The sequence below is a fragment of the Pleurodeles waltl genome, chromosome 5 (assembly GCF_031143425.1).
Source record: "Pleurodeles waltl isolate 20211129_DDA chromosome 5, aPleWal1.hap1.20221129, whole genome shotgun sequence".
In the NCBI taxonomy this organism is placed as follows: domain Eukaryota; kingdom Metazoa; phylum Chordata; class Amphibia; order Caudata; family Salamandridae; genus Pleurodeles; species Pleurodeles waltl.
This window is the reverse complement of record NC_090444.1, coordinates 261798886-261824931: the sequence shown is the minus strand read 5'-3', so window position 1 is coordinate 261824931 and position 26046 is coordinate 261798886. Positions and strand designations below refer to the sequence as shown.

The 26046-nt window shown below is 46.6% G+C and overlaps 1 protein-coding gene across 4 annotated transcripts in view; it reads left to right on the top strand.

The window, feature by feature from the left end:
• Nucleotides 1-26046, top strand: part of THADA (THADA armadillo repeat containing) — a 1551972-nt gene that overhangs the window by 52832 nt on the left and 1473094 nt on the right. For all 4 annotated transcript variants that reach the window (XM_069233992.1, XM_069233989.1, XM_069233988.1 and 1 more), the window contains exon 3: nucleotides 24025-24119. In XM_069233992.1, the coding sequence (XP_069090093.1) occupies nucleotides 24044-24119 (76 nt within the window). In that variant the 5' untranslated portion in view covers nucleotides 24025-24043. The remainder of the gene's footprint in view (nucleotides 1-24024; nucleotides 24120-26046) is intronic.

Here is a 26046-nt window from a genome sequence, read left to right as displayed (position 1 = left end):
ACACTGTTGGCCATCGCGCAGCATGTTGTAAATTGGCCTCATAATAGTAGTGTTGTATATCGGCCAGGGCAAGGCCACCATCTTCCATATCACGTTTAAGAACCAACAAAGTCACCCTACTGCGGCGTCTGGCCCAGACCAGGGAGATAAGCAGACTGCCTAACTTCCCAAAAAAGGGAGAGCGGATCAGAAACATGGCATTCTGAACCAGAAAAAGGCAACGTGGGAGAAAAACCACCTTTGCCACAGGCACCCTACCTATCACAGACAGGGCAGTTGACTCCAAAATGCCAAGGACCCTTCGAGGTTGGTCATTACTCTGTTTCATTGAAGCGTTACTGTGTCCTCTGTATGGGCCATCCATATACCCAGATATCTAAAGCCTTCTAATTCCCAGCGGAGGCTGAGCTCAGGCGATCGATCAACAGAAACCCCGATCAAGCTGCGTAATGGAAACAGGAGCGACTACCCAACATTGACCTGGAGGCCCGAAATTGCACCAAACGTCTCAAGGAGCCCCATCAAAACTGGTACAGTCCGGGCAGGTGTATGGACATATACCAGTGCCTCATCCGCGTACAGAGAGAGAACATGTGTTGAGTCACCAATGTTAATCTCCCCACGCAGGAGAATTGCCAACGATTCAATTGCAATGGCGAATAGTAGTGGCAAAAGGGGACAACCCTGCCTCGTGCCCTTACCCACCTCCCACTCCCCGATAGGTCTCTCCCGATTCAACACGAACCGAAGGGATGGTAGACAAGGGGCGCACCCAGCCACAAAAGACAGGAGCAAATCCCATTCCCCGCAGCACAGACATAAGGTACGGCCACTCCACTGTATCAAACGCCTTTTCCAAGTCAAGTAATACTAAAGCCAACCCGGAGGCAGTGTCCATTGTTTTGTGCAATACATGAGTGAATCTACAAATGTTAAGTGGTGCTGCGTGCCGGCATAAAGCCACACTGATCTTCATGTACTATTGTGTGGACCATTGTTGATAACCGTGATGCCAATACTGTGCATAGTATTTTAACATATGTATTAAGCATTGTGAGAGGCCTGTATGAAGACGGGTCGGTAGCTTCTCTCCCAGGTTTGGGCAACAGACAGATAATACCCATCCTCATCGTACGTGGCAGTATCCCGCCACCCCGAACCTCACGAAGGACCTCTAACAATTTCCCTCTCAGAGTGACAGAATAGGCTTGATAAAACTCTCCGGGAAAGCCATCCCCGCCCGGGGCTCTGGATCTGCTGGGGGCCTGGATAGCTACTCCCAGCTCCTCCATGTCTATCTCACTCTCCAATTCCTGCACAAGCCCGGGAGCCAGCCTGGGTAACCCCACCCCATTTAGATATCCCTCCATCCGCCCTTGTGGACCCAGTACCCCTAGGACATCCTGACAATTAGTTACAAGATCCCCGTCAGGTGTATGAACCTGCAGAATAGGGGGGGAGTTCCTGCTCCCATCTTACTATCAATGCCAGGAGTTTTCCCGATTTGTCCCCCTCCCTATGGAGTCGCTAACGATACACTCTAAACGTGCACCTTTCCTGTGAGTTCTATGTCGACTGCACTTCCCGCTCCACCTGTAGCAGATCTTGTCGCACCTCCAGTGACGTCTCCCCAGAGCCTTGCAGAACAGCCAATTGGCGTTCCTTCGCCCCCAAGGTTTCTTCAAGTTGGCGCGGCACTCATACAAGCCCCACGCATGACAGCCTTAGGTCCTCCCAGCCTAATGCTTTGGTGGTAGCAGAGCTCCAACTAGTCTCCAGATAATCCGCAAGTGTACCCGCCAGAGCATCGCGGCATGCTGGATCCGGTAAGAAATCCGGGGGCATGTGCTAGCTGCTTACACACCACATAGGCAGACCCCATTGCAAAGCCAGCAGCACAAGTGCATGATCAGATAGGAACTGACCAAATGTATCACCCCCATTAAGGACTGCAGATTAGTGCCACTCACTAATATGCAATCCAAATGACTATAAGTGTTATGCGTCAGTGAATGACAAGTAACTTCATGACCCTCCGGCTGCAGATCCGCCAGCTGTCCCTGAACCCCAGATAGAGCATAACTGCTATGAGGCTGACATTAGTTGTTTAGTGCCCAGTCAGGGTGGGTGCCGGTCCATCCTGGATACAAATCTAGTCCCTGGCCCATATCATCAGTGTCTCGATACAGCTCTCCATTAACTCTTGCATACACATGAAGAATAATTCATCATCCACATTGGGTGCGTAAGTGTTGAGCAGTTTAACCCCTCTACCATCTAACATTCCCTGGACCAGTACATAACGGCCCTTTACATCTGCCTCGCTATATGCATGTCTGAAGGGTACCCCAGGTGCAATCCAGATAGTGCCTCCTCGCGCATAAAAGGAGTAAGTGGCAGAGTACAGTTGCCCCCTCCACTTCTTCCACAACCTCTCAACCTCCTCTCGCACAAGATGTGCCTCCTGCAGGTTAGCTTTTTGTATCTTATTACGACAGAGGAATGATTGTACCCTGTAACATTTAGAGTAGCCCTTTAAGCCCTGGACATTCCAAGGTAAGATATTCGTATGTTCACCTTGACAACCTGCCATATTCACTCAGCCCTAGAAGACCCTACCGCCTCCCTGAACGGCTACCCTCCCATGCCCTTCCAGTTATCTGGTGTGTGTATGAATTAATTTATGCACTGTATGAACACAGCCCCCTCTTAAACCAATGAGTGATATTGAACAATTCAGGAACCCCAAAACCTCCTACTCTGGACAGGCAGCATAACAATTGAAACAACAACCACTGCTCATCTATAAAGTACCATGCTGTCAAGATCCACAGCCTAACCCCAACCCTCTGAAACATGGCCTACCACTTATAGTGGAGAGAGGCATCCCCGCGCTCATAGCAGATAACATCCCAACCGGAGGCCAATTATCACAAATCAAAATGTCCATGTCACCTCAAGCCCCCCTATAGGATCCGTACCCCACCTCTACAATGTCTGAGCGTGCAGAGAGATAGAGAGAACTGAAAAGAACATCAGAAATAAGGTGTACACATCACATCTAGCAAGAATACAATCAAGTGGCAGTGCCAACAGCGTCTGCCTCCTCTGCAATAGCCGTCTCCATTGGACCAATTGTCACATCTTGATGCGTCAGTGCCATCGTGCCATCTTCCTGGATCTCGATCCTGGTCTGACTCGCCCCTCTTCCCGACGACAACTCCAGCTGTCTGGCTGACTTTCGAATCCTCCAGTTCGAGTCGAGGGCCCCCCGGACACTCCTGGCTTCTTTCCCCCGGGGTCTCGCTCCCCTCGATGTACCTTGTCCCATACCTCCAGCCATTTCCAGACATCTTCCGGCATTTATAAAAAATGGGACTTGCCGCCATGGAGGACTTTTAGCTGGGCAGGATACAGCAACATGAACCGTACGTTCAGCGAGCGTAGTTTAGCCTTGACCTCCAAGAATCCCTTCCGTGACCCCTGTACTTTATTGGTGTAATCCACATATATTGAGATCTTATGGTTATCAAAGTGAACAGACTTCATTTCTGGACTGGCCCGAAGGATGCAATATCTGTCTTTATAGTTGAGTATGCGGGCTATGATGGCCCTCTGCGGCGCCCCGGGCAGAGGGAGAGCCACCAATGCACGGTGCGCCCTTTCAATCCCAAATATTGGGGACAGTCCGACGGGATTCAGCAACACTCGAATCCAACGCTCTACAAAGACCCCTCAGCCCGCTCCGGGAACCCAATGAGACAGATATTATTGCGGTGGCACCTGCCCTCCGCATCCTCTACCCTGTCCTCCAGGGTCCTGGCCCTGGATGTAACCTCTGCCATCTGTCTCCACAGTGTGCAACCTCCGCCCTGAGCTTGGAGATCGAGTCCTCCCTGATTTGCACCCTATCGGATACCTTCCAAAGGTCTGCCGGAGGAGATTGACCTCAATTGCCACTGATTTGATCTTTCCCTCACGTGCCTCCTATGATCCCTGAATCGCAGCCAACAGTTGAGCTCCCATGGTCTCCATGCCAGGGGCATCCAAGCCTGCATCAGTCCCATGCCCAATCAGGCGCGTCTCCCGCTGCATAGACAGGGCCGGGGTGGTGTATAACTCCATAGTGTTGCCCTGCAGTGGGGCCGGTCACTTGCTTTTACCCATAGGCGGGGTTCTGGTAGAAAGTGCTCAGAGTCCCTCTCCGAGGCGCAACAGCCAAAGTTTTCCAACAGGATTAGTCACGGGATGAGGGGGCAACCCCTGCTGGTCCAGTATTTCCTGGCGACCACCAACTGTCCCCACTCGCTCAGTTCTGCACCCTTGGCTCCAGTCCAACATCGGGGACCCAGGACCCACACCCAAGTCCAGGGCCCAGTGTCCCCATCACTGCTGCCAGTCTCACCATACCACAAGGAGTCCCTCCAGGATATGTGCAGACATATCCGCTGCACTTGAAAGCGCTGTGCACTCCAGGCCCCACTGGCCAGCGCAGCCTCCGGTTAGGGCCCCCATCAATCCTCAGGCCTCGCAGCTAGAGCCCACCTCACTGCGCCTACTTCAGAGCCGTAGTATCTCCTCTCCGCAATCTTGACTGCAGGGCCCCAGCAGCTTCCTGCTTGCCTCTGGCCCTTGGTAGTTCCTCTAGCAACACAAAAGTATGATGGACAGAGTGCTGAACATTGCAAGCCAGGTCCTCCCTGGACCGGAAACAAGCATCCTGGGACCGGTTTCAGGGTATCACCCTTCATCAGCCAGGCTAGCTTGAATCCAGTGGCACAGTGAGCAAGGGACCCACGTCTCCACCTGCTGCTCTTCAGGGTCCCACCAGTTCCGTGTGGCCCACACAGCACGCGGGACGCGTATCCGGCCCACAGCACTGGGTGAGCGAGCCGTGTGGATAGAGGAGGATGACTTCCTCCCACGGATGCCTCACTCGCCTCCAGCCCCTCTCCTCTCCTCCACACTCTCCCAGCTCGCTGGTCTCGGCCGTGGCCGGCCCAGCCAGGCGTTCACCCGCGGGCCACCACTCGAGGCCCTGGTTGCCACCTCCAACTAGGCTGTGAGCACCTTCAACGCGCTTGCGTCTCTCCGTGACCAGCGAGGGGCCCACTTGACTCTGGGGAACCTTAGGGTGGGGGAGACAGCTATCGGTGGGTCCGGCCGTTGATCCTAGTTGGGCAGGGTGAATTCAGGATTTTGCTGAGGACACGAGGAGCTTCTCAGAGGCACTTCCTATCGGCCATCTTGCTTGGCCACGCCCCTGCGTTTTCCAGATTTTTAAGCACTTTTAACCAGTTCTGTATACTGGACAGCATAACTTCACCAAAATCTCGACTAACCCTACTTAAGAGGAACCTTGTTCTTTAACCCATTTTATGGATTTGTATAATTGGAGTTGTCTTTATTTGTCAAGGCACATCACTGGTGTTAAGAGACTGGGTATTGGTCAGGGTAAGTACACACCTACCACCAACACCAGCCTATCACCCATTTGGACATTGTAGTGTCTGTAGTTTGATAGCAAAGACCAAGTCAATTGACCTAGGCTTGAAGAAAATTTGTTTTTAATAGAACATACCAATTGCAATTCAACACAAGTCATTTATTTGATAATATGCCCATGCGACCTTCGATTCATAGGCATGATTATCAGAAAAATAAAGACCCGGATTTGCAAACACCGCAGTAATCTATGGTGTTGTCGAATGAGGTATTACCTCAAAAAACACAAGAGGCGTCTGGCAAAAGAGGAACAGTTTGTTTAATTAAACCTCTACAGCCAGGAGATCAGTTACAGATCCAGGTTCTGAGTACTATCTCTCATTGTACATCGGACTGAAGCAAGTTTTTATACATTTCTCTGAGTGCAATAAATCCATAAAAACATTCTTTTCTTGGAAAAAAAAAAAAGTGAACAGTTGTCAAGGATGTGTAAATACACTTCCAGATAATGGGCGCAGTTGGGCCTTGACATGGCATGGACACAGTGTGGGCCAGCGAGTATGTGTCCAGATGTCTGGCCCGAGAGGCGTGTGGGCACTGCGTGTGCTGTGTCCTGATTTGGCTAAGTGTACCTGACTATATGTGACATCTAACTTTATGGTGTTTTGGGGAATGCACGCATCCCTCTGGCCATGTATGTTTTAATGGGGCCATTTTCTGGGGACCATTGTAGTGTTGCTGCCTATCTGTGGGATCTGATCTAAGTTTTCCTGTTTGTGCGTTTGGCTTCTGGCTAAGTGTTACCCCATCTGTGACCTGTCAGTCATAAACCTCAGGCCTAGGTCTCAGAGCTTGCCTGACCACTTACTTACATGCTGGGATTGATGGAGAGTTCTTGACTGGGAAATCTAACAATGGTGATGCAACTTCGTTTGTGTATGAAAATGTGTCACTTGTGTATAAAAGTGTGTTGCTGTGCACATGAACATCGATCAGTCCAATATTAACATTACCCCCTACAGTTAAATTTTCAGCTACACCATCAAACCCACACGTCGGCCAGGGCAAGATGGCGATCATGTGAACGGCCCGTTCGTACTTTCTTTCAACCTCCGGTGTCTTCAAACAGTTTGATCCTCAGCATGAGGTACCCTTTACCAGAGATATTCAGCTGGCATGATAAAAATATTGTGGTGCCGCCACCCCAGTACGGTGAGTCGACTGTAGCATCTGTTTTGGAATCACAAAGAGAGTTCGGTGATGGCCCCCAAGACAGTGAGAGTGGCCAAGTCTGGAGGTCCCACTTCAGGGGTGAAACCTTGCCATGGCATTGCCAGTCTCTTGGCGAAAGGTGGAAGCTTCTGTCAAAAGCCGATCGGACTCGTAGGTGGAGCTCGGATCAGCAGATCCCGCCACTCAGCAAAATACCTCGGGCCTTATAACAGGCTTTTTCAATCCGGCCAAGAAAAACAGCTGGCACACTCAGATGATGAGCACAGGGACTGGTGGTAAATCAGCGGATACGGTACATGCCTTTCAACTGCAATGGAGCCTGGAGCCGGTCTGTCTCATGTCGATTCTGTCAGCCAGGGCAAGCAACCCTTGCGGCCGCCTCCTCCTCCATCCCTGAGAGTACCAGGGAAGTGTCGAAGCCAGCTAGGCCTGCTCTCGTGCATAGGCCGGATGGCTCTCTAGCGTTTGTGAGATCCCTCCAGGCATCGGCAGCAAGAAGAGCGGAACATCCTTCAGGGGAAGAGGAAACTGGAGGAAGAACTTGCGGCATCTCACCAGTCAGCACTGAACAGACTGCTGGTGGTGAGTCCATGAAGTCTAGCGATGCATTGACTGGTTTGCAGGGGATCGAAGGTGAAGGTAAATCCAATATGCAATATGACTTAATCTCTGTAGCGGGAGCAAACTGGGGAGTATGTGGGGCCAGCTAAAACCAGACAAAGCCCTGGCAGAGGGCGGACGCAGATGTCAGAGACTTGGCAGATCTAAAAATTTGCTGAGATGTTATGGCTGATCATTTTATTTCGCTGTCCGATCAGTCTGAATGGATAGATGAGGAATCTGAGACCAGGCATAGAAGGAGGGGTAGCAGGTTGAGTGATGCCAGCGGCCTTGATAGTGGTGATGTGAGGCATTGGTCTGTACTCTCTGGCTCCTGGTCGGCCACAGCAGACACCGTAAAAAAGAAAGGACCTCTGTCTCAGGGGGGAAGTCACAAGGCCAAATCAACCACCAAAACTGGCAGAACTACTCGGTGTTGCCCTATTTGGAGGGAACTATCTCTGCAAAGAAGGATCAAATTCAGGAATCCCCTGATCTTGTCTCTTTGAAGCCAATCTGTCAGAGTATCATGGATCACCGGGAAGAGACCTGGGCATACAGTCGTAGGACTCAAAATGGCTATTGGAAATTGCGTGGTGCCATCCGGTAGGTGGCCGAAACCTGCTTTGAGTTTTCAGAGAGGCTGGGAGAGTTAGAAACTAGGATAATGTTGTTGTAGTTTGAGTCATTAGCACAAAGCCGCCACTGATGAGTACTGGGCATTTTGGAGGGGGTAGAAGGGACAGAGGGTGATGATACCGGCATATTTATTGTCAGGCTTTTTCAGGGGGCTTTTCCTGAAGTTTCTTAGTGGAACTTGGCAGCAAAGGTCCAATGTGCTCATAGATTCCTTCTCCAAACTAAAGAAACCTGGTTGCCAGGAGTGCGACAAACAAGGTGGTGCTGGTATTTTTTGGGACATTTTTGTTGCAGCATGCAGATTAAAATCTGGCCCCCCCAGACAAGAAGCAGACTTTTGAAGGCTGTCCTTCTTTTGTTAGGTCAGACGTCTGCCACATAATGGTTGAAACAGGCAGCTGATCCAACCCTGTCAGCAGAGTGTTGCCCAGGCCTACCTAATAAACCCAGCAATGCTCAACATTGTAGTGCAGGATAAGGCCCACTTCTTTACCTCAGAGATTAAGGCTATTGAATTTTTGGATGGCATGGGCCCTAGTTAGGTGTTACGACTACAGTGTTGTGAAGTCATATGTGTAAGGTCAATGTTGATTGGCCTCAGGTGTGGTTTAGCTGGGCTTGGCTAAGTATCTTCCATTGGGGAGGAATGTTTATGGGGGGTGTAGAGATGATTGTCAATAGGTGGTTGGCTTGGAAATTGCACAGTTGGAAAGGGGGACATCTCCATCACCAGGGCTTGGCTGGCCCTACTGGCTCCAGTGAGCGGAGGGGGTGGAGGAGTGTGTCAGTGCAAGGTGGGAGGTCAGAGGTAGGGGGGTCGTGGAGAGAGCGAGAGTAAGGGTGGGTGTGGGTTTTGGTGGTGGCTTGGATGGGTAGGGGGAGATGGATGGTCTCAGGGTGTTGGGGGCTTTTCACTTGGTATGAGTTGTGGTGATGTTTTCGGGAACAAGCAGGAATTCAGAGGCATTAGAGAGCCTAGGCAGCAGAGTGATCTCATCCTGGAATATATAGTTCATGTATGTAGTTTAGACCGGTAATGCAGGCAATAAAGGTGCAGGATAGAATCAGCGTCTGTGCAATCAATGTTTGTGGTTTGAATGACGGGAGCAAGAGGGATAGAATGGCAGTGGGGCTTACTGATATGCACCCGGATATTGTTTTGTTTTCAAGAGACCCATGTCCCACGGGAAAAAAGGAGGTTGCTTGAATAATTGGGGTACTCATTGTTAGGTTGTACGATGCAAGAGAGTACAATTAGGGGAGTAGCAGTAATATCTAATCGTCTTATGGGGGCCCCAATAAAGGTAAATTCGGACAACATGGGAAGATGGGTCATAATGGATCTCCACATTGCTTTAGGGAGGGTAACTTTTTGTGCAATATATGTCCCTAATTTGAATGACCCAATGACATGCTTAATCTGAAATTGGCGATTTGGCCTGCCCCTTTTATTCTGTGTGGGGATTTCAATCTTCATAAGGAAGAAGGTGGTGAGAATGGACGGGCTTCTCGGCATACGAGCGGGAAACCACTAGTTTATCAGGCCATTGGCCAATTGATTAAAGACGATGGGCTTATTGATGTGCAGGGGGCCTCAAGAGGATGACCCAGGTTTTGCATTCTTTTCCTACCCCCATAACAAGTCAGTACCTTTGGATTATTTTTTCGTATCGGCAACTTTAGTTTCCTAGGGTGCTTTTGGATCATAATCCTTTAGTATTAGAATGCACAGTAGTTGGATTTACAAGACTGCCTAGAACTTGGACTTTTGACAGGAAACTCCTCTTAAGAAGAGGATTATGTCATGCACATGCGTAAATGGCAATGAGGGTTTCTCAAGTTTAATCAGGGTACGGAGATGCCTAAAATGGTATGGGACTCTCTAAAGGCAGGGATAAGAGGTGCGAGACTCTAAGCTTCGGTCTAAATAAACAATGCCGTGCACACCTCTATGTGAAAGAGTTGTTTGAGACCCTATCGAAATATGAGGCTGAATTAGCTAAATTGATTAAGCAGATGCAGGATGGTAGTGAGATCATGCAGAAGAAATTGGTTATAAAGGCTGAAATCAATGGGCTTTATAGTGATACGGTGACAGGTAAATTTCAAAGTCATAAGGCTGACTGCTGTGGTAGGTTATTGGTGCATCGTATTAGGCAGAGAGGGTCCGAGAGAAGGATAGAGGCTATCAACGATGAACGAGGTAGGAAGCTGGAGAGTGTCACTAAGATCCTTGATGTATTCAGGAACTACTATACAGTATTGTATGCAGAAGATGTCTCCCTGCAGCCTGAGTGTTATCTCAAGTATCTACAATCAGCTCAAGGGGTCAGTTGAACGGCTCGGAGAGGGCCCAACTCAAACTGCAGATCGACCGTGAAGAGATCATGGCAGCAGTAGGCTCCATGGCTAGGGGGAAGGCAGAAGTGTCTGACAAAATCCCCTTGGAATGATACAAGGTGTTACTCCCCGAGGTCTTAGAGGCCATGTTTCCTATTTTCTCACAGCTCAGGCAGAGGGGGTGATACCGCCCTTATGGGAAGATAGGAATATTGTGTTTTTTAAGAAAAAAAGGTCAACCCCCTCTGATCTCTGTGTCATATCGACCTATTTCATTGATCAACAGAGACGCAAAGATCTATGCAAAAATCTTGGCTGGTAGATTAGGGCAGGTTATGGCCAAGCTTGTCTCACCTCATCACTATGTGTTTATCCAGGGATGTGATACTGCTGATCATGTTCGCAGAGTAATCACCCTTTTTTTTTTTAGATATAGCCCAAGTAACTAAGTCACCTATCAGACTGGTTCACTTGGACGTTGAGAAAGCCTTCCAACTGTGATTCTTTGGGCTATCAGGTTTTATCAGGTCCATTAGTGCTCTCTATCAGACACCCAAGGCCAGAATACAGATCAGTGGTAGGGGGTCGGAGGTGATTCCTATAACCAGAGGAACAAGACAGTGGTTTTCTTGCTCGCCCCTTTCATTTGCCTTATACATTGCTCCATTTGTTGCCCGATTGGAAAGTAATAACAAGATTCAAGCAGTTTCGTTGAATCAGATACATTATAAGGTATTGACGATATAGCGGTTGTAACGTGTGACCCTGGTAATGCCCTAGGTGCTGTAGAAGAGGAAGCCTGCATGTTTGCTGCTATTGCAGAGTAACATCTTAAAGAGGACAAGACCCAAGTGATGAGCACCGAAGGCCTTTAATCTGATGATAAATGCTGTGTAGAAGATGTGCCTTATATGGGGGTGAATCTTACGCCAAGCATCGAGAAGATAGTGTGGAAAAACTTTGCACCATTATTGAATAGGATCAAGCAGGATTTATACAGAATTGGTAATCTACATTAAACAAGGAGGAGATGTAGCTGGAGTTCAAGGATGCATTACTCTGGAGCTCTCTTTCGACCTGCAAGGAGGTACTGTTGAATGCCCACCTTAAAAGTCAGCATTTTAATACAGTTTTTGACTTCCATTATTCACCTAATAAGTTACTCAAATGGTGCAAGAGACCGGACTCGAAATGCCATAGATGGGGGGTAGAGGAAGCCGACTTAACTCATATGTTTGTGTCCTGCTCTCGGCTGAGGACCTATTTTCAGGCAATCGCAGACTTTATGAGTATGATTCTCAAAAGTCAAGTTCAGATCACAACTCAGGCAGTAATATTCGGTCTTGTCGGAGAACAAGGCCTCTCAAAAGGAGGCAAAGACTTCTTTTTTGTGGCCATGGCCACGGCATGTATGAGCATTGCAGCGGGATGGATAAGGCCAGAGTCCACCACATTCCTGGCGTGGCGAGCACACTTCCTTGCTATCTGCAATCTAGAAAAAGTCCTCTATAAGCAGAGGGGGAGGCAGGCTTGGAGAAAGGGTAATTTAATATTGGCACCTGTTGATAATGGAGTCGGCCTTTTAAAAATTATCTCTAGGGTTGCATCGTGGGTTATGTACTCGTGAAGGATGTCTCTATGTCTTGCGGCACAGGTTGGTTTCTGCTGTGGGACTTACGAGGTAAAGGTTATATTGACACAATTATTTGGTATGGCACTTCACATCTTCGTCCCCAGTGTGTTTCAATCAGGTTTTTGAGTTGTTTGTATTATGAATTTGATACTGGTGGTCTGAAGAACATTATTTTATTGTATAGCTAATGTATGTTTTTGTAAATGTTTCATGCTTTCACCCATACCTGCAAAAATGCAATAAAAAATAATTTTAAAAAAACCCACATGTCATGACAGCCACATTTTCGGTTCCCTGTTGTCCCACCTCCCTTGCTACTTCTACTCTACCCAGTTTGAAGACTGCACCTTTATAGCAGGAAACCCCCACTTGGAGGAAACCACATAAAAACAGTAACATAATGAAAACGGGCAACAATGACGTGCAAAGTCCGGCCAGACACCGGGAGCCAGGAGAACCAGTTTGTGAACCACTCCTGCTCGGGCCACCTCCCCCTTCACGCATGTCTTTCGGCAGTCGGTGCTGATGGATAGTAATAGAACAATTACAAGAAGAGAGTATCAAAAACCCAGAGAGAGCCCAATATGGAAAGAACAAAAACGGATCTACAGTTTATCAACTCATAAAACAGGATTAAATAATGAGATCCCATGGATGTCCCTACAGACGCAGAATCCTCACTCACCCTTACATTTGAAAAGTAGAGGTTAGAGGTCATTCCTAGGGACCCATCATCAGAATAACATGTAATAAAAGAGTACAGCATATGAGTAACCACGTCACAAAGATCCCCCCCTTATTTTTATGTGTCTTTATTTTCACCACATTGAATCACATATGTACATAAACAATGCAAGAAAGATAGAGCCCTAGAGAGAATTAATAACAGACTCCTATTTAGATAAGGGGTAATCCTAAGGAGTCTCAGACATGGGAGTCTATATATAGCACATTTAAAACATTTGGTCATTGGAATTTAAGGGGAGGTTTTGTTGGGTCCTTTGACTAGTAGAGCGTAGACCTTGACCCACTTATGGATGTTCGTTTACCTGTTTGTTAACAGTTTGACTGCAAGGTCCACTTACCTCTGTACCCTCACGGAGCTCTAAATAGGATGCTACTAAGTAAGGGAAATGAGAAAAAAATAAATCACACTTTATAAGCCCTATGAGTGTATCTCATACAATATCCTGGTAATCTCAAGGATTATACTAGCACATTGTATACTAGCCTAGTGCATGCAGAGTATGTGCACGTTTGTAGAGTAACTGTGATGGAGATTTACACTTCATATTACTTACACACTGGTCCTGCTTGATGTGAAATAATCACAGGAATCACTTGGAGACATGTATAAGGATATATACAAACATATGTAACTGGGTTGTACTTGATTATTTATCTGTCTGTCCCATACCTACAGAGAAATGCAGACATAGAGACCAAATGGATCGGTATGTATGAGTATGGTGAATGGAAGTTTCAGAATTGATTCGCACAAATAGGATACTAATGGGATTCTTGTGAGGTCCTGATGAAAGCCAACTAGCCCACTGAGGCATTGGTGTGATGGCTGAAACATAATGACCCAAGGATACAGAGGATACTAATTCAACTCTTGGCACACCCTGTACTGTTTTGAATCTAGGATCCTACACAGTAAAGAGCTCCCTTGGCTACCAAGGTTGATCCCGTCCAGGTACACTAGGTTTTTTGACGAGGACTCTGATGTAGCATGCCAATTGGAATCCTAGTGGGTGAGAGTCCTGTTAATACCATAGGGTGATCCCCTTGTGTTGGTATGGCTAAGCACGGTAGGGATTCCTTCCTGTTGTTTTTGTATGGTTAGATTTTTGGGAAGTTGAGTGAACCATCTATCGCTTCTCACTCCCTCCTTATTCAAATATAGTGAACAGCCATGTGCAACTGTGGGAGAATTAAACAAAAAAGTGATATTTTGGGAACACTTTACGGATCAGTAAAATAGACTGACCAGATAGCAAGAAATAAAAGATAGACAAAAGAAGTAACTTACAGGACTAGAGAATAAGTATACAGAGACTGAACAAATCCACGCACGCTTAACTGTGGCAGAAAACCTAGGATTGACCTTCACTGATGAGGATGTTGACTCCATCGTCTCAGGACCACCACTTCTAGGAGATCTTAAATCACACTAACACTGGCCAGAACTGAGGACTGGGAGACCCTGAGTGAACTTAAAAGAACACAGGTTAAGATGCTATTACATGGTGTATAATGACAGAATATTTAAGATCTAATGCTGCTCCCAGGGGCCTCATAGTAATGCAACAATATTATTTTTTTCTTCTGTGGGATACCACATTTAGAAGTGATTGGTTACTAACAGCCTGGCAATGCGGAAGTGATTGGCTGGTGCTGATTATAAAAGACAACCAAGAGACTTTCAGATGCCCTGACCATAAAAATACAGATAAATAAAAAATAATTCAAGACCATGGTACAGATTAAGGCATACAAGAAAAGATTAGGAGAAATCCATCAAAAAATGACAAATTTTAGGGATTACCTCACACAGTCAAAAGCACAGAGACTTCAGAAGGACGTGAAAAGGTTCTCTGATGAGAAATTATATCCATACTCTGCACCACAACACAAACAGCAGTTTGAAAAGGACAATGATAGGGAGGATTACAGTCCACTGCAAGCAGTTCTCCGGATACTGAAGCTTGGAGTCTTGAAGAGCACCAGCAAGGAAAACAGAGGCAGATGGAAAGGAAAATCTTAGGTATGTGGGTGGAACTTATACAACAACTTCGAACACCCTTTGACCAATCACCCCACCCACCTCCACTACAATTGTACAAGGGTTGGATGAACCAGTGTAACCCTGTGCCTCCCTTTAGGCCTCCTTTCTACAACATAGCACCTTTTTATGGATAGGTCAAGGCAACTAAGAGGGAGGCAGAAAAGGGACACCCAGGTCCATTGGGAATAAAACAGCCAGAGGATACAAACTCTAAATACAAACGTGGAACCCCCATCTGCACTGAGTGCCTGCACAACCTAGTGGTTAACTTAAGCAATAAGGAGTTGTGCCCAGTACAAATGAGAGTTTTAAATAAGGGATTGGTCTTTATATCAACTCCTTCACCAGACAAATTCAGACTCCATTGTGAACTGGCCGAATTTTTCTGATGCTTGAAACTGAAAGCATGTTTTTTGGCAAGGAGAAACAGACTTTCACGGAGGTGACAAAGGTCTTAGTATAAATCAAAGTTCCACCCCACCCTACATCAAACATACCAGTAGAAATGTGTGCCTTTGAACAAACAGTTACAAGAGAAGTAAAAATGATTGAGCCAATGAAAACCTTCCACAGCATGTCGAAAGAAGAACACGCAGCACTGTCTAAATTGAGATCTGACCTGAAGATAACAATCAAACCTGCATTAAGGGAGATGGGATTGTGATCCAGAACACCAAATGCTAAAGACCATAATGTCTTTGCCTACTGGAGAATAGGAAGAATTATGTAGTTCTCAAATGATATCCAACCCTTTCAGTTCTGGGAGAAATAAAGAACATGATAGAGGAGGCTGAAACTGGAAACTGGTTCTCAAAAAACGAAGTTCAATTTCTAATGAACATAGATCCCAAAATCCCATATTTCTATAACAGAATTCCTCTCCCGCCCCCCCCCTCCCCCACTTGGTTCAGGGATGGGCTCTGTATTAGAGCCATTAACAAGGTTTTATGATTACGTCCTTCATCTCATGGTACAGTGCACACCAAAATACCTGAATGATACTACAAATCTTTTGAACCTGCTCATAAGGTTCAGTGCAGAGAACAACCTCCTCATAAGTTTGGACATCAAGAGTGTGGACACTAGTTTGCCTCAAGGGGATACCTTATCGGTTTTGGAGGAACTCCTGTACTTCAGAGATTGGAATTATTCCACCCCGACATTTTGTTTTGGAACGTGCAAGAATGGCTTTGACAAAAATTACTTTGAATTCTAGGACATATTGTTTTAACATGTACACGAAATATTGATGGGCAGCACATTTGCCTCCATTGGGGCAGGCCTGTATGTACACCATTTAGAACTGGAGAGAATACTCAACACAAATGATCCTTTTGTCAACCAAATAAACATTGGAAGAGGTACACAGAGGTTTTTTTGATTGTGTGGGAAGGTGACCAAGATTCATTGTCCCCCTTCTTTCCATGACTGAACTCATTGGGCCCCAATTTTAAATTCACAAAGACAACCAGCAATAAAGAAAGGCTATTCCTTGTCATAAGAATTACGGTGGAACATGGAATGCTGCATACAGAAACTTATTACGAACCAACAGACAAAAACAATCTGTTTATTTTTGACAGTTTCCACAGAAAGTACTGAAAGGAAACCTACCATAAGGCAGTTTCTACTTCATCATAACCTTGTCCTGCTGGAGGATTTTGACTTCTATTTCAGATAGTCAGAAGGTAAACTCTTTGCCTGTGACCTGTTCGCTTGGCGTATCTGCTCCATCCTGGTTGATATGAAATTGTGCCTGGCTCCCCCTCAAATGCGAACACTAACTACTGATTAGCGCTTTATTTGGGCTATTTTTGTTCCACGTAATTCAAAATTCATATCTCTGGTTCCACCTAATTGGACATTTCTGAAAGTTAAGGTCGTATTCTATGTGCTATAGCTAACAGGGGCTGAGCTCAGGTTTAAATTACTGACGCCTTTGCCTGGCGATAACAGGTTAGTGGCTGTGTATTTTGTGGTGGACTACCATTCACCCTAAGTAATTAACTTTTTCACATTCATGTAATCTACTTTATGTATGTTTCAAAACTTTATATTTTGCTTTACTATAAATAAATGTTCAATGGCATGTGTGGCTGGAGATACACACGCTCTGCATACTCCTGCCATCTAGTGTTAGGTCTAGATAGGTGCAAGTTGTTTTTCTTCGAAGAAGTGTTCCGAGTCACGGGATCAAGGGACTCCTTCTCTTGGTGATATTGCGCATGGGCATCAACTCTTTTGCTAGATTTTCTCTCCGCCGTCTGGTTCAGACGTGTGTGTCTTCGCTCTGTCTTTCGACTCTCTCTGATTCAAATCTTTCCTCTACTTTATCCTCTTTCAATGGTATTGTTCTCGCTTGTGCTTCTTCCACCTTAGCGCTCGCCTTGACTTTTCGGTTCGGGCACCAACCGTGTGCTCTTCGGGGCATCCATGCCCAACTCGGCCCTATTTTCCACACAGCAGCAACGGACATGCCAGATAGATGGAATGGACTCCATTCCGCTTCTGCCTTCGGTGCCACGCAAAAAGTTCCACACACCAACTAGCATCTGGTGTGTAATCTCTACCTTTTCCGCAATCATCATGAGGCTACCTGTGACGCCTGCAAATATTTCCGATCAAAGAAGATGCTTCGGAACCGAAGAGTATATTGATTGGAAATGGTGCACAAGACTCTGGGCAACACCACGCGCAACAACATCTTTGGGGAGGAACACGCACAGAAGGAGCCCGTGCAGGAGGAGGAGGCGGCCCTCTCCATTTAGGACTTTTCAGACTCCGATGTCTAATCAGACATCAAAAGGCACAAGATCACCTCTGCGCAACCTGTGAGCACCATGGTCGCTCATGCACACACCAAGACTCCTAAAAGGCTGCTTCTCGAGGTCACCAGTCCGCCACTGCCACCAGGCCATGGTCAGAACTGAAAGGCTACATTGGCTGCCCTGCCTTCTGGCTCAGCACTGAAAAACGTCTACCAAGACCCAGTACCGTCCTCGTCTTCGACCTCCCTTTCATCGGACTGAGAGGTCATCTCCATCTCGATCCAAGCTTCAGCTTTGAGCCGAACACCTGTACTCTCCACTTCAGTGCCGACCAAATCACACCAACAGAAATCTTCGGTGCAGAAGTACACAGAGCTGAGATCATCAGAACGGAGGGACTCTGGTCAGTCTTGTGCTACTCCTGCTCCTGTGGGGTCTATAGTGGAGACTATGGATGCTTGTCCGCTCTGCCACCAAATTCTGGAGGGTACAGTACATATAATTGCATCATCATCTGTACTTTTGAAAATGAAGCTTTCCTTCCAGGAAGCTTTTGACACTCCACCTCAAAAGATGAGACTAGTCCACTTAGTAGGCCTTCTCCCCCACCTCTTTGTCCACCACCTCCTTCTGTCCCTCCACCTCACTCCCCTCCTCATTCTCCCACTTACGTACACTGAGAGAGTATACTCTGTAAGGTTCCTGTTTATTTGCTTTGGGGGGGGGGATTTATATGGGCCACAACCAGACCCTGACCCTTGAGATACTTATGATTCTAACCCTATCCCCTCTAATGATCCTGACCTCTAACTCGCACACCCCTCTACACCAGAGGACACTACTTCATACCAACAAGTAGTGGCATGAGCAGCTGGTTTTCATTATGTAGAATTACATTATCGCCCTATCAAACAGGACTTCCTCTTTGATACCCTTACTTCTACACCCAGGGATATTCAGTTCCTCCCAATGCTCCCTGGCATGCTTTGTCACGCAGATAAAGGGGGTCATTACGACCTCAGCGGTCTTGTAGAAAGACCGCTGTGGCCGCGGGAGACAGAATACCGCCATTGCCGGCGGTATTCCTGGCTCCCTATTATGACATTTCTGCTGGGCCAGCGGACGGTAACAGTGTTACCGTCCGCTGGCCCAGCAGCGGAAATGTCACATCAACATTGCTGCCGGCTCGTAATAGAGCCGGCGGCAATGCTGATGTGCAGCGGGTGCAGTAGCACCCGTCGCACATGTCACTGCCCGAAATTCGGCCAGTGAAATGTGCTACGGGGCTATGCTTGGGGGACCCTGCACTGCCCATGCCAACTGCATGGGCAGTGCAGGGGCCCCCAGGGGCACCCCTAGTCCCCTTACCGCCAGCCTTTCAATGGCGGTGTCTACCGCCACGGACAGGCTGGTGGTCGGGGACTCATAATCCCCAGGGCAGCGGTGCTTGCACCGCTGCCCTGGGGATTATGACCGCCAGGCGGAGTCCTGGCGGGATATTGGAGGGGCCGGCGGTATGGCCGTGGCAATTCCGCCACGGTCATAATTGCTGGCGGAACACCGCCAGCCTGTTGGCGGTGTTACCGCCACCTTACCGCCGGCCGCCAGGGTCGTAATGACCCCCAAAATCTTTAAGGAGCCCATCCACTCTGGGATTATTACACCTAGAGTTGACAAAAAATACAAATCTGCTCCCTCTGACTCTATATACATTTGGTCTCTGGTACCCCCTGACTCAATTGTTGGTGCCACAGCTAAAAAATGTGCTAACAGCCAGGCCACTAGAGACTCTTCTCCTCCTGAGGAGGAGGAGAACATGAAATTTAATGCTGCGGGCAAAAGGTTTGGTGGACAGGCAGCCAACCATTGGCGTATCACCAACTCACAAGCATTTTTGGCCAAATACAACAAGGCTCACTGGGACAAAATGGAGGTGCTCCTCCAGTTCTTACCTGATGAGCACCAGAAAAGAGGACAGCAAATAGTTGCTGAGGGGCAGACAATTTCTAATAACTCTATTTGCTGTGCCCTGGACGCAGCTGACACAGCTGCGTGCAGCATTATCAACAGGGTCCTTCTCCAAAGGCACAGCTTGCTGCGCTTCTCTGGTTTCAAACCAGAGGTACAGCAAACTGTCCTTCATGTACCCTTTGACAAGGAGCATCTTTTTGGGCCTCAAGTGGACAAAACCCTTGAAAAGCTCAAAAAGGACACTGACACAACAAAAGCAATGGGTACCCTTTAGTTCCACCACACAAAAGGGCACTTTTCGTTGCCCTGGGTTTAGAGGCATTTTAGGCTCTTTCAAGACCATCTCATCTGATGCATCTACATCACACCACAGTCAGCCTCAACCCACCTATTCTAGGGGCTTCTCCAGAGGCTTCTATAGAGGCAACACCATTAAGGGACGAGGAAAGAGTTCTGCCTCACGTGGCTCATCCTCCAATACAAAGCAGTGACTACCTCCATCTTCCCCTGTCGGGGAGAGCTACCACACTTTTATTCACATTGGGACAATATTACCACAGACCAATGGGTCCTCTCCACTGTCCAACATGGATATTGTCTGGAGCTCATTACCATGCCTCCCAATATTCCCCCTCGCAGTCACAGGCCACCTCAGGAACTCATAACCCTTCTCAAACGAGAGGTCCAATCCCTTCTTCTCAAAGGGGCCATAGAGCCTGTTCCACTACAAGGCCAAAGGGCATGAGTCTACTCCCTATACTTCCTGATTCCCAAGAAGGACTGTTCTCTCAGGCCTATTTTTGACCTCAGACGATTAAACAAATACATCCTGTCAGAACACTTTCACTTGGTTACCCTTCAGGACGTTATTCCACTTTTACAGCAAGGTGACTTTTTGACAGCCCTAGATCTAAAGGACGCTTACTTTCATAGTCCCATTCACCCTGGACACCAAAAATACCTAAAATTCGTCATTGCAGACCAAAGTGATCAGTTCAAGGTCCTGCCTTTCACGGTCACTAAACCTCACAGAGTCTTCACAAAGTGTATAGCAGTAGTTGCACACACCTCAGAAGGCAGAACATCCATGTGTTTCCCTATCTAGACGACTGTCTCATCAAAGCCAGTACCTTACAACAGTGCCAACATCACACCAAGTTGATAGTGGACCTCCTTCATTCTGAACTTCTCTAAGTCTCAGCTTCAACCTCTTCAGGTACAGCCTCATCTAGGGGCAGTCCTGAACGAGAAGTTAGGGTTAGCATACCCCACCCCCAGCCTGTGTCCTGAGTTTTCAGTCTCTTCACCCTCAATTTCAGGAGACTTGTACTTACACAGTTATGACCATTATGCAACTGTTGGGAATGTGTCAGAGTCACCAGATCCTCGGGGTCTGCGCACGTTCCCAACACGTCCACCACTGAACAGCTACAAGACTCTGCTAGATAAATCACAGAGGCTTAGAGAGTTCAAGAGGGGAAGAGGGGATTAGGAAGGGAACAGCTGGGAAGGAGACCTGTAGTAAGAAAAAGGTTAAAACACACAATATGAAAATTACATCTCATGAAATCAATACTAGGCTATGACTCTAAGCCTAGTCATTCTGAAAACATGAACAACCTAAGAATTGGGCTTAAAATTACTAAGTTTCAAGATGGCCGGATACCTGTAAGGGAATCAAGATGGATTAAATGAAACTTTCAAATTCAAGTACTTTCCTTTACATGAGAATCAGGAAAACATTCTGAATAAGTTCTAAACCAGTCATAAGAATCCTTTTTTGAGAATGCATACTAGGCCCATGTAATATTGCATCTAGAAACTCTGATCTTCTGTGTTCTCTTAAAATGTTTCAACACGAATTGCGCACATTGCAGATTTTCATATATATAGTACACACCATAAAAGGATTGTGCACCATGAATAACACAATATGGATTCCGGAAACAAATCACACAACTTGTCAACTCGAATATTACCTAATAAATGTCTTAGAATAAATGGCATACAATGAACAACATGAATTAAGCTCGAAGAGAGAATCGTGCGTCTTGCCGATTCGAGTGCCACCATGTAAAATGTCAAGAAATGGTAGCACGCAATGAATATCAAGGTTAAATCACCATTAAACGAATCGCGTGTCTTGCCGATTCGTAAGCCACGATGTAAATGCCAAAAAATAACAGCGTGCAATGAATAACAAGATTAAAGCACCATGAAACGAATTGCGCGTCTTTTGCCGATTCTTAAGCCACCATGTAAATGTCAAGAAATGGTAGCGCGCAATGAATAACAAAGTCAAATCATCATGAAACGAATCGCGCGTCTTTTGCCGATTCTTAAGCCACCATGCAAATGTCAAGAAATGGTAGCGCACAAAGTAATCTGTTAATCATTAAAGAATAAGGCCAAGAATATGAAAGTTCTCGATAACGGCGTCAGGAGGTCAGCCCAACCACCGTCTTACTGCCCAGAACAAGGATCACCAATGAAGAATGAAGGGCAGAGGCCTGGAAGATCAAATAGGCCACCGGGACAGGAGCTCAGGAAGTAGCTGCTGCTCTTCACCGGGACCTCTGAATAGTGAGCACTTGGAGCTGGGCTGGCTCCCTTTTATAGAATCTTGGCCCAGCCCACAACCACACCCAGGCATGCTGCAGGGAAAGTCTCTGGAAGGCGCTGGAAAGGGACACACTCCACACTCCACACCATAACACACTCTGAAAGCCTGCAGCAATACATTGCAAATGAACAGTATTTGTAAACACATTACAAATAAGTCTTCAGGATTAAACTCTGCAATGCAAAAGGTTAAACAACAACATATCAGCACAATGCATAAAGTACGTTGTTTTGAGAGTGCTGGGTTTTTTACCTTCTAGTCGCCAATAGAGCGCGCACTGCCCTGGTGTTGACAGAATGATGGTGTCTTCAATTGCCATTGCTCCCCATGCCACACTACACATGTGTCTCCTACAGCACTGTCTCATCAGTGGTCTCAGTCATAGGGTCACCTGGAGGATCTAAAGTTGTTTGACCATGATACTCCCTGTGTTCTGCAATGATGGAACACAACCAACCTGTTGAAGGGGTTGCCTTTTCTGGACTCTGTGTCTCAGGTCATTCTGACCACAGACGCATCGCTGACAGGCTGGTGCGCTCACCTTCCAGACTTCACAGTACAGGGCCTCTGGGATTCCAATCACCAATCCATACACATCAGTTACCTTGAGCTTCAGGTAGTGTTTCTAGCCCTCAAAGCATTTCTTCATCATCTATCTCACAAGGTTTTCTTAGTCTGCGCATGCAACATGACAGCCATGTACTATTTGCAGAAAAAGAGGGGGGGACACAGTCGTTCCAATTGTCACAACTCTCAGACAATATGGAGGTGCGCTGTCCACCACTACATTCACCTGGTGGCAGACTATCTCCTAGGGACGGACAACAACTTTGCAGACCTGCTCAGCAGGATGCAGCAACAAGTCCACGAGTGGGAACTCCACACACAAGTCCTTCAACCATAATTTGTCAAGTGGGGACTTCGTCAGATAAATCTTTTCACCACAGCAAAAAACGCAAAATGCCCAACCTCGCCTCCAGTTATCCACGCTCTCAGTCCAAGGGCAACGCCCTATGGATGACCTGGTCAGGGATATTTGCTTACACTTTTCCACCTCTTCCTCTCATTCCATTTCAGGTTCTCTCACCATGATCCTTGTAGCTCCCCTTGACAGCTCTTTGTAGCCTTCTCACACCTCATAAAGGCAGGCCAGTATCCAAATCTGGCATAGCTAGGTGGATAGTTAAATGCTTTCATACTTGCGTTAAAGCTAAAAGACCATTACCAGTTACCTCTAGAGCACATTTAACTAGGAAAAAAGGTGCTAAAATGGACTTTCTTGGAAACACTCCTATAGCTGACATCTGGAAGGCTGTTACATGGTCAACACAACATACATTCACCAAACACTACTTTGTGGATGTGCTAGCATGCAAACAAGCTAATGTAGGTCAGGCTGTGCTACAAACACTTTTTCGGTCAACTGCAACTCCTACAGGCTACCCACTGCTTTTATGAAGGGACTGCTTTACAGTCTATGCAGAGCATGTGTATCTACAGCCACACATGCCATCAAACGGATTATGTTACTTACCCTGTAAGCATCTGTTTGTGTCAAGTAGTGCTATAGATTCACGTGTGCCTTCCCTTCTCCCCAGACACCTGTGGCCGTTGCAGATACTATACCCTTGTGTATATTTGTACATATGTATTTATACATTGCATGGACATCCTTTTCCTATACTTTACTTCCTTTCGCTCCTTTCTCACCCGCCTGCGGGAAAACAACCTAACAAAGTAGTCGATGCTCATGCTCAATATCACAGAGAGGAGGTGTCACTAGATCCTGTGACTCAGAACAATTCTTCGAAGAAAAACAACTTGCACCACTCCGGACCCAACACTAGATGGCAGGAGTATGTCGAGCATGTGAATCTACAGCACTACATGCCAAAAACAGATGCTTACAGGGTAAGTAACATAATCCTTATGTATGGGATTGGTTTTATGCATTAATTATGGTTTTTATTTCATTTTTCAGGATCGACCGTGTCTTGAAGATGGTTTTAAAGAAAAAGAAGGAAATTAGGGTGAATTCTGTTTCTTTAGAAGGGCCGAAGCTCGACAAACTGAAGTGTAAGCTCTTTGAACTATAGCCACACATTTTCTTTATTGCCTCATTTGTGAATTGCTGTTAAAGTGCATGCTTGGGAACCATGTTTCCTTTGTAATTTGTGTAGATTCCTAATTTCCTGCTCCAAATGGTTCTGTTCTGATTGTAACTTACGTCTAGCATAGGCTAAGTTTCCAGTCAGCGTGGCTTTCACAGCCCCAAGAATGTCAGGGAAGTTGAGGAGTCTTTGTTGAAACCCTTTGCCTGGTGATTTCATAACATCTGTCTCGGAGTGCAGTCTTTATTAAGCTATGTTAATTTTACATGTCTTCGATTGAGGGTTGATCATGCCTACAAAAAGTCCCAGCGTTACAAGTGAGAGGTCCGACATGCTTCCCTCTAAAAATGGAGAAGTGGAATTCAATAGGGAGTAGGTTACTTGGATGTAATACACTCTTGAGCATGAACTGTACACACAAGACATAACATTAAGGCTTTATTATTTTGATGTGCTATTTACCAGGGATCTTGGGGACCATGTCCTTCGATGATATCTAGTAGCACTGCCCCATCAATGCCATGTTCACTATCCTAAAGATCTGTCAGTGTTGAAGTTCCCAAACTCGTTGAGCAATTTAGAAATCAAGGAAATGAAAGCAAATCTTTTAGCGTTTGGTGCAGGAATGAAACTTGCAATAAATGTGAAGCCCATAGACTCAATCTTAGCAAAGGCATACATGCCCTTGTGGTCATGCCTGGTTTTTAGGTTAGTACATGGGAAATTTTGTATGATGTGGTTTGATTGTTTGGTTTGTTAAGCAGGTGGTAGCCCTAGCCTCACCTAGGCCTTACCTGTGACTGGTCCTATGACCAGTTAAAGCCCTTTTGGCCCCGGCTTGGTCTCTCACTCTTCTGCTCTCTTGTTCGATCTCTCTCTCTCTCTCTCTCTCTCTCTCTCTCTCTCTCTCTCTCTCTCGCTCTCTCTCTCTCTCTCTCTCTCTCTCTCTCTCTCTCTCTCTCTCTCTCTCTCTCTCACCCACACACACCCACACTCACACACACACATGCTGTTGTACCTTGGTGTACTCTCATGTGCTTCTTTCATTACTCTTTTGAATCCTTTTTTCCTCTCTGTTGTGCCTCTTTGCATTACTCTTTGTGACTCTTCATTACTGTTAGTGCCACTTCTATTACGATGTCTCTTTTTCAATATTTTTCTGCCTCTTTTTAATTATTTCACCTCTCCCCTCTTTGTGCCTGTCTCTTGCACTTTGCTCATGTGATTCATTTATGTAATTTCTGTCTCCTTTTTTGCCTTTTTGCCCATTGTTGCCACGCCATTTCTTGTGCCTGTTTCTTGCTCACCTTGTGTGACTTGTGTATACTCATTGTATCTCTTTTTGCACCCTTTCCTGTCGCCTGCACTCCCATTGCCCTACCCACCGCCCCCTGTGCTCCTCACCCTTCTCTGGACCTAGTTAATGACAGCTGCAGCTTAGACCAGCCATTACGCAGGTGGTATCCCTAGGACTTACTTACCTGTGACCAGTCCTCTGACCAGTGAACGCCCTTTTGCGCCTGGCTGCATGACTGAGGCTCCCGCCTGACTCTGCTCCTGTCTGCTCTCTCACCCCTCAGTGTACTCTTTTGTGCCTCTTTTCTTTACTATTTTGTGGATCTTTTTTTTACTCTTTTGTCTCTTTTCATTATAATTTTTGCTGTTTCTATTACTCCCTGTGCCTCTGTTCAACACTTGCTGTACTCTTTCTTCCCCTTTTTCAATACTTTTCCATTGTTATTCTTCTGTCCTTTCGGTACCTTTCTCTCATCGCTTCTGCTCTCCTTGTGTGACTCTTCTACTTTCTACAACCCCTTTTGTTCTTTTGTGCCTCTTTACCCATTGTTGCCCATTGTTTTTTGGCCTTTTTTGTGCCTGGTTCTCACTCTCCT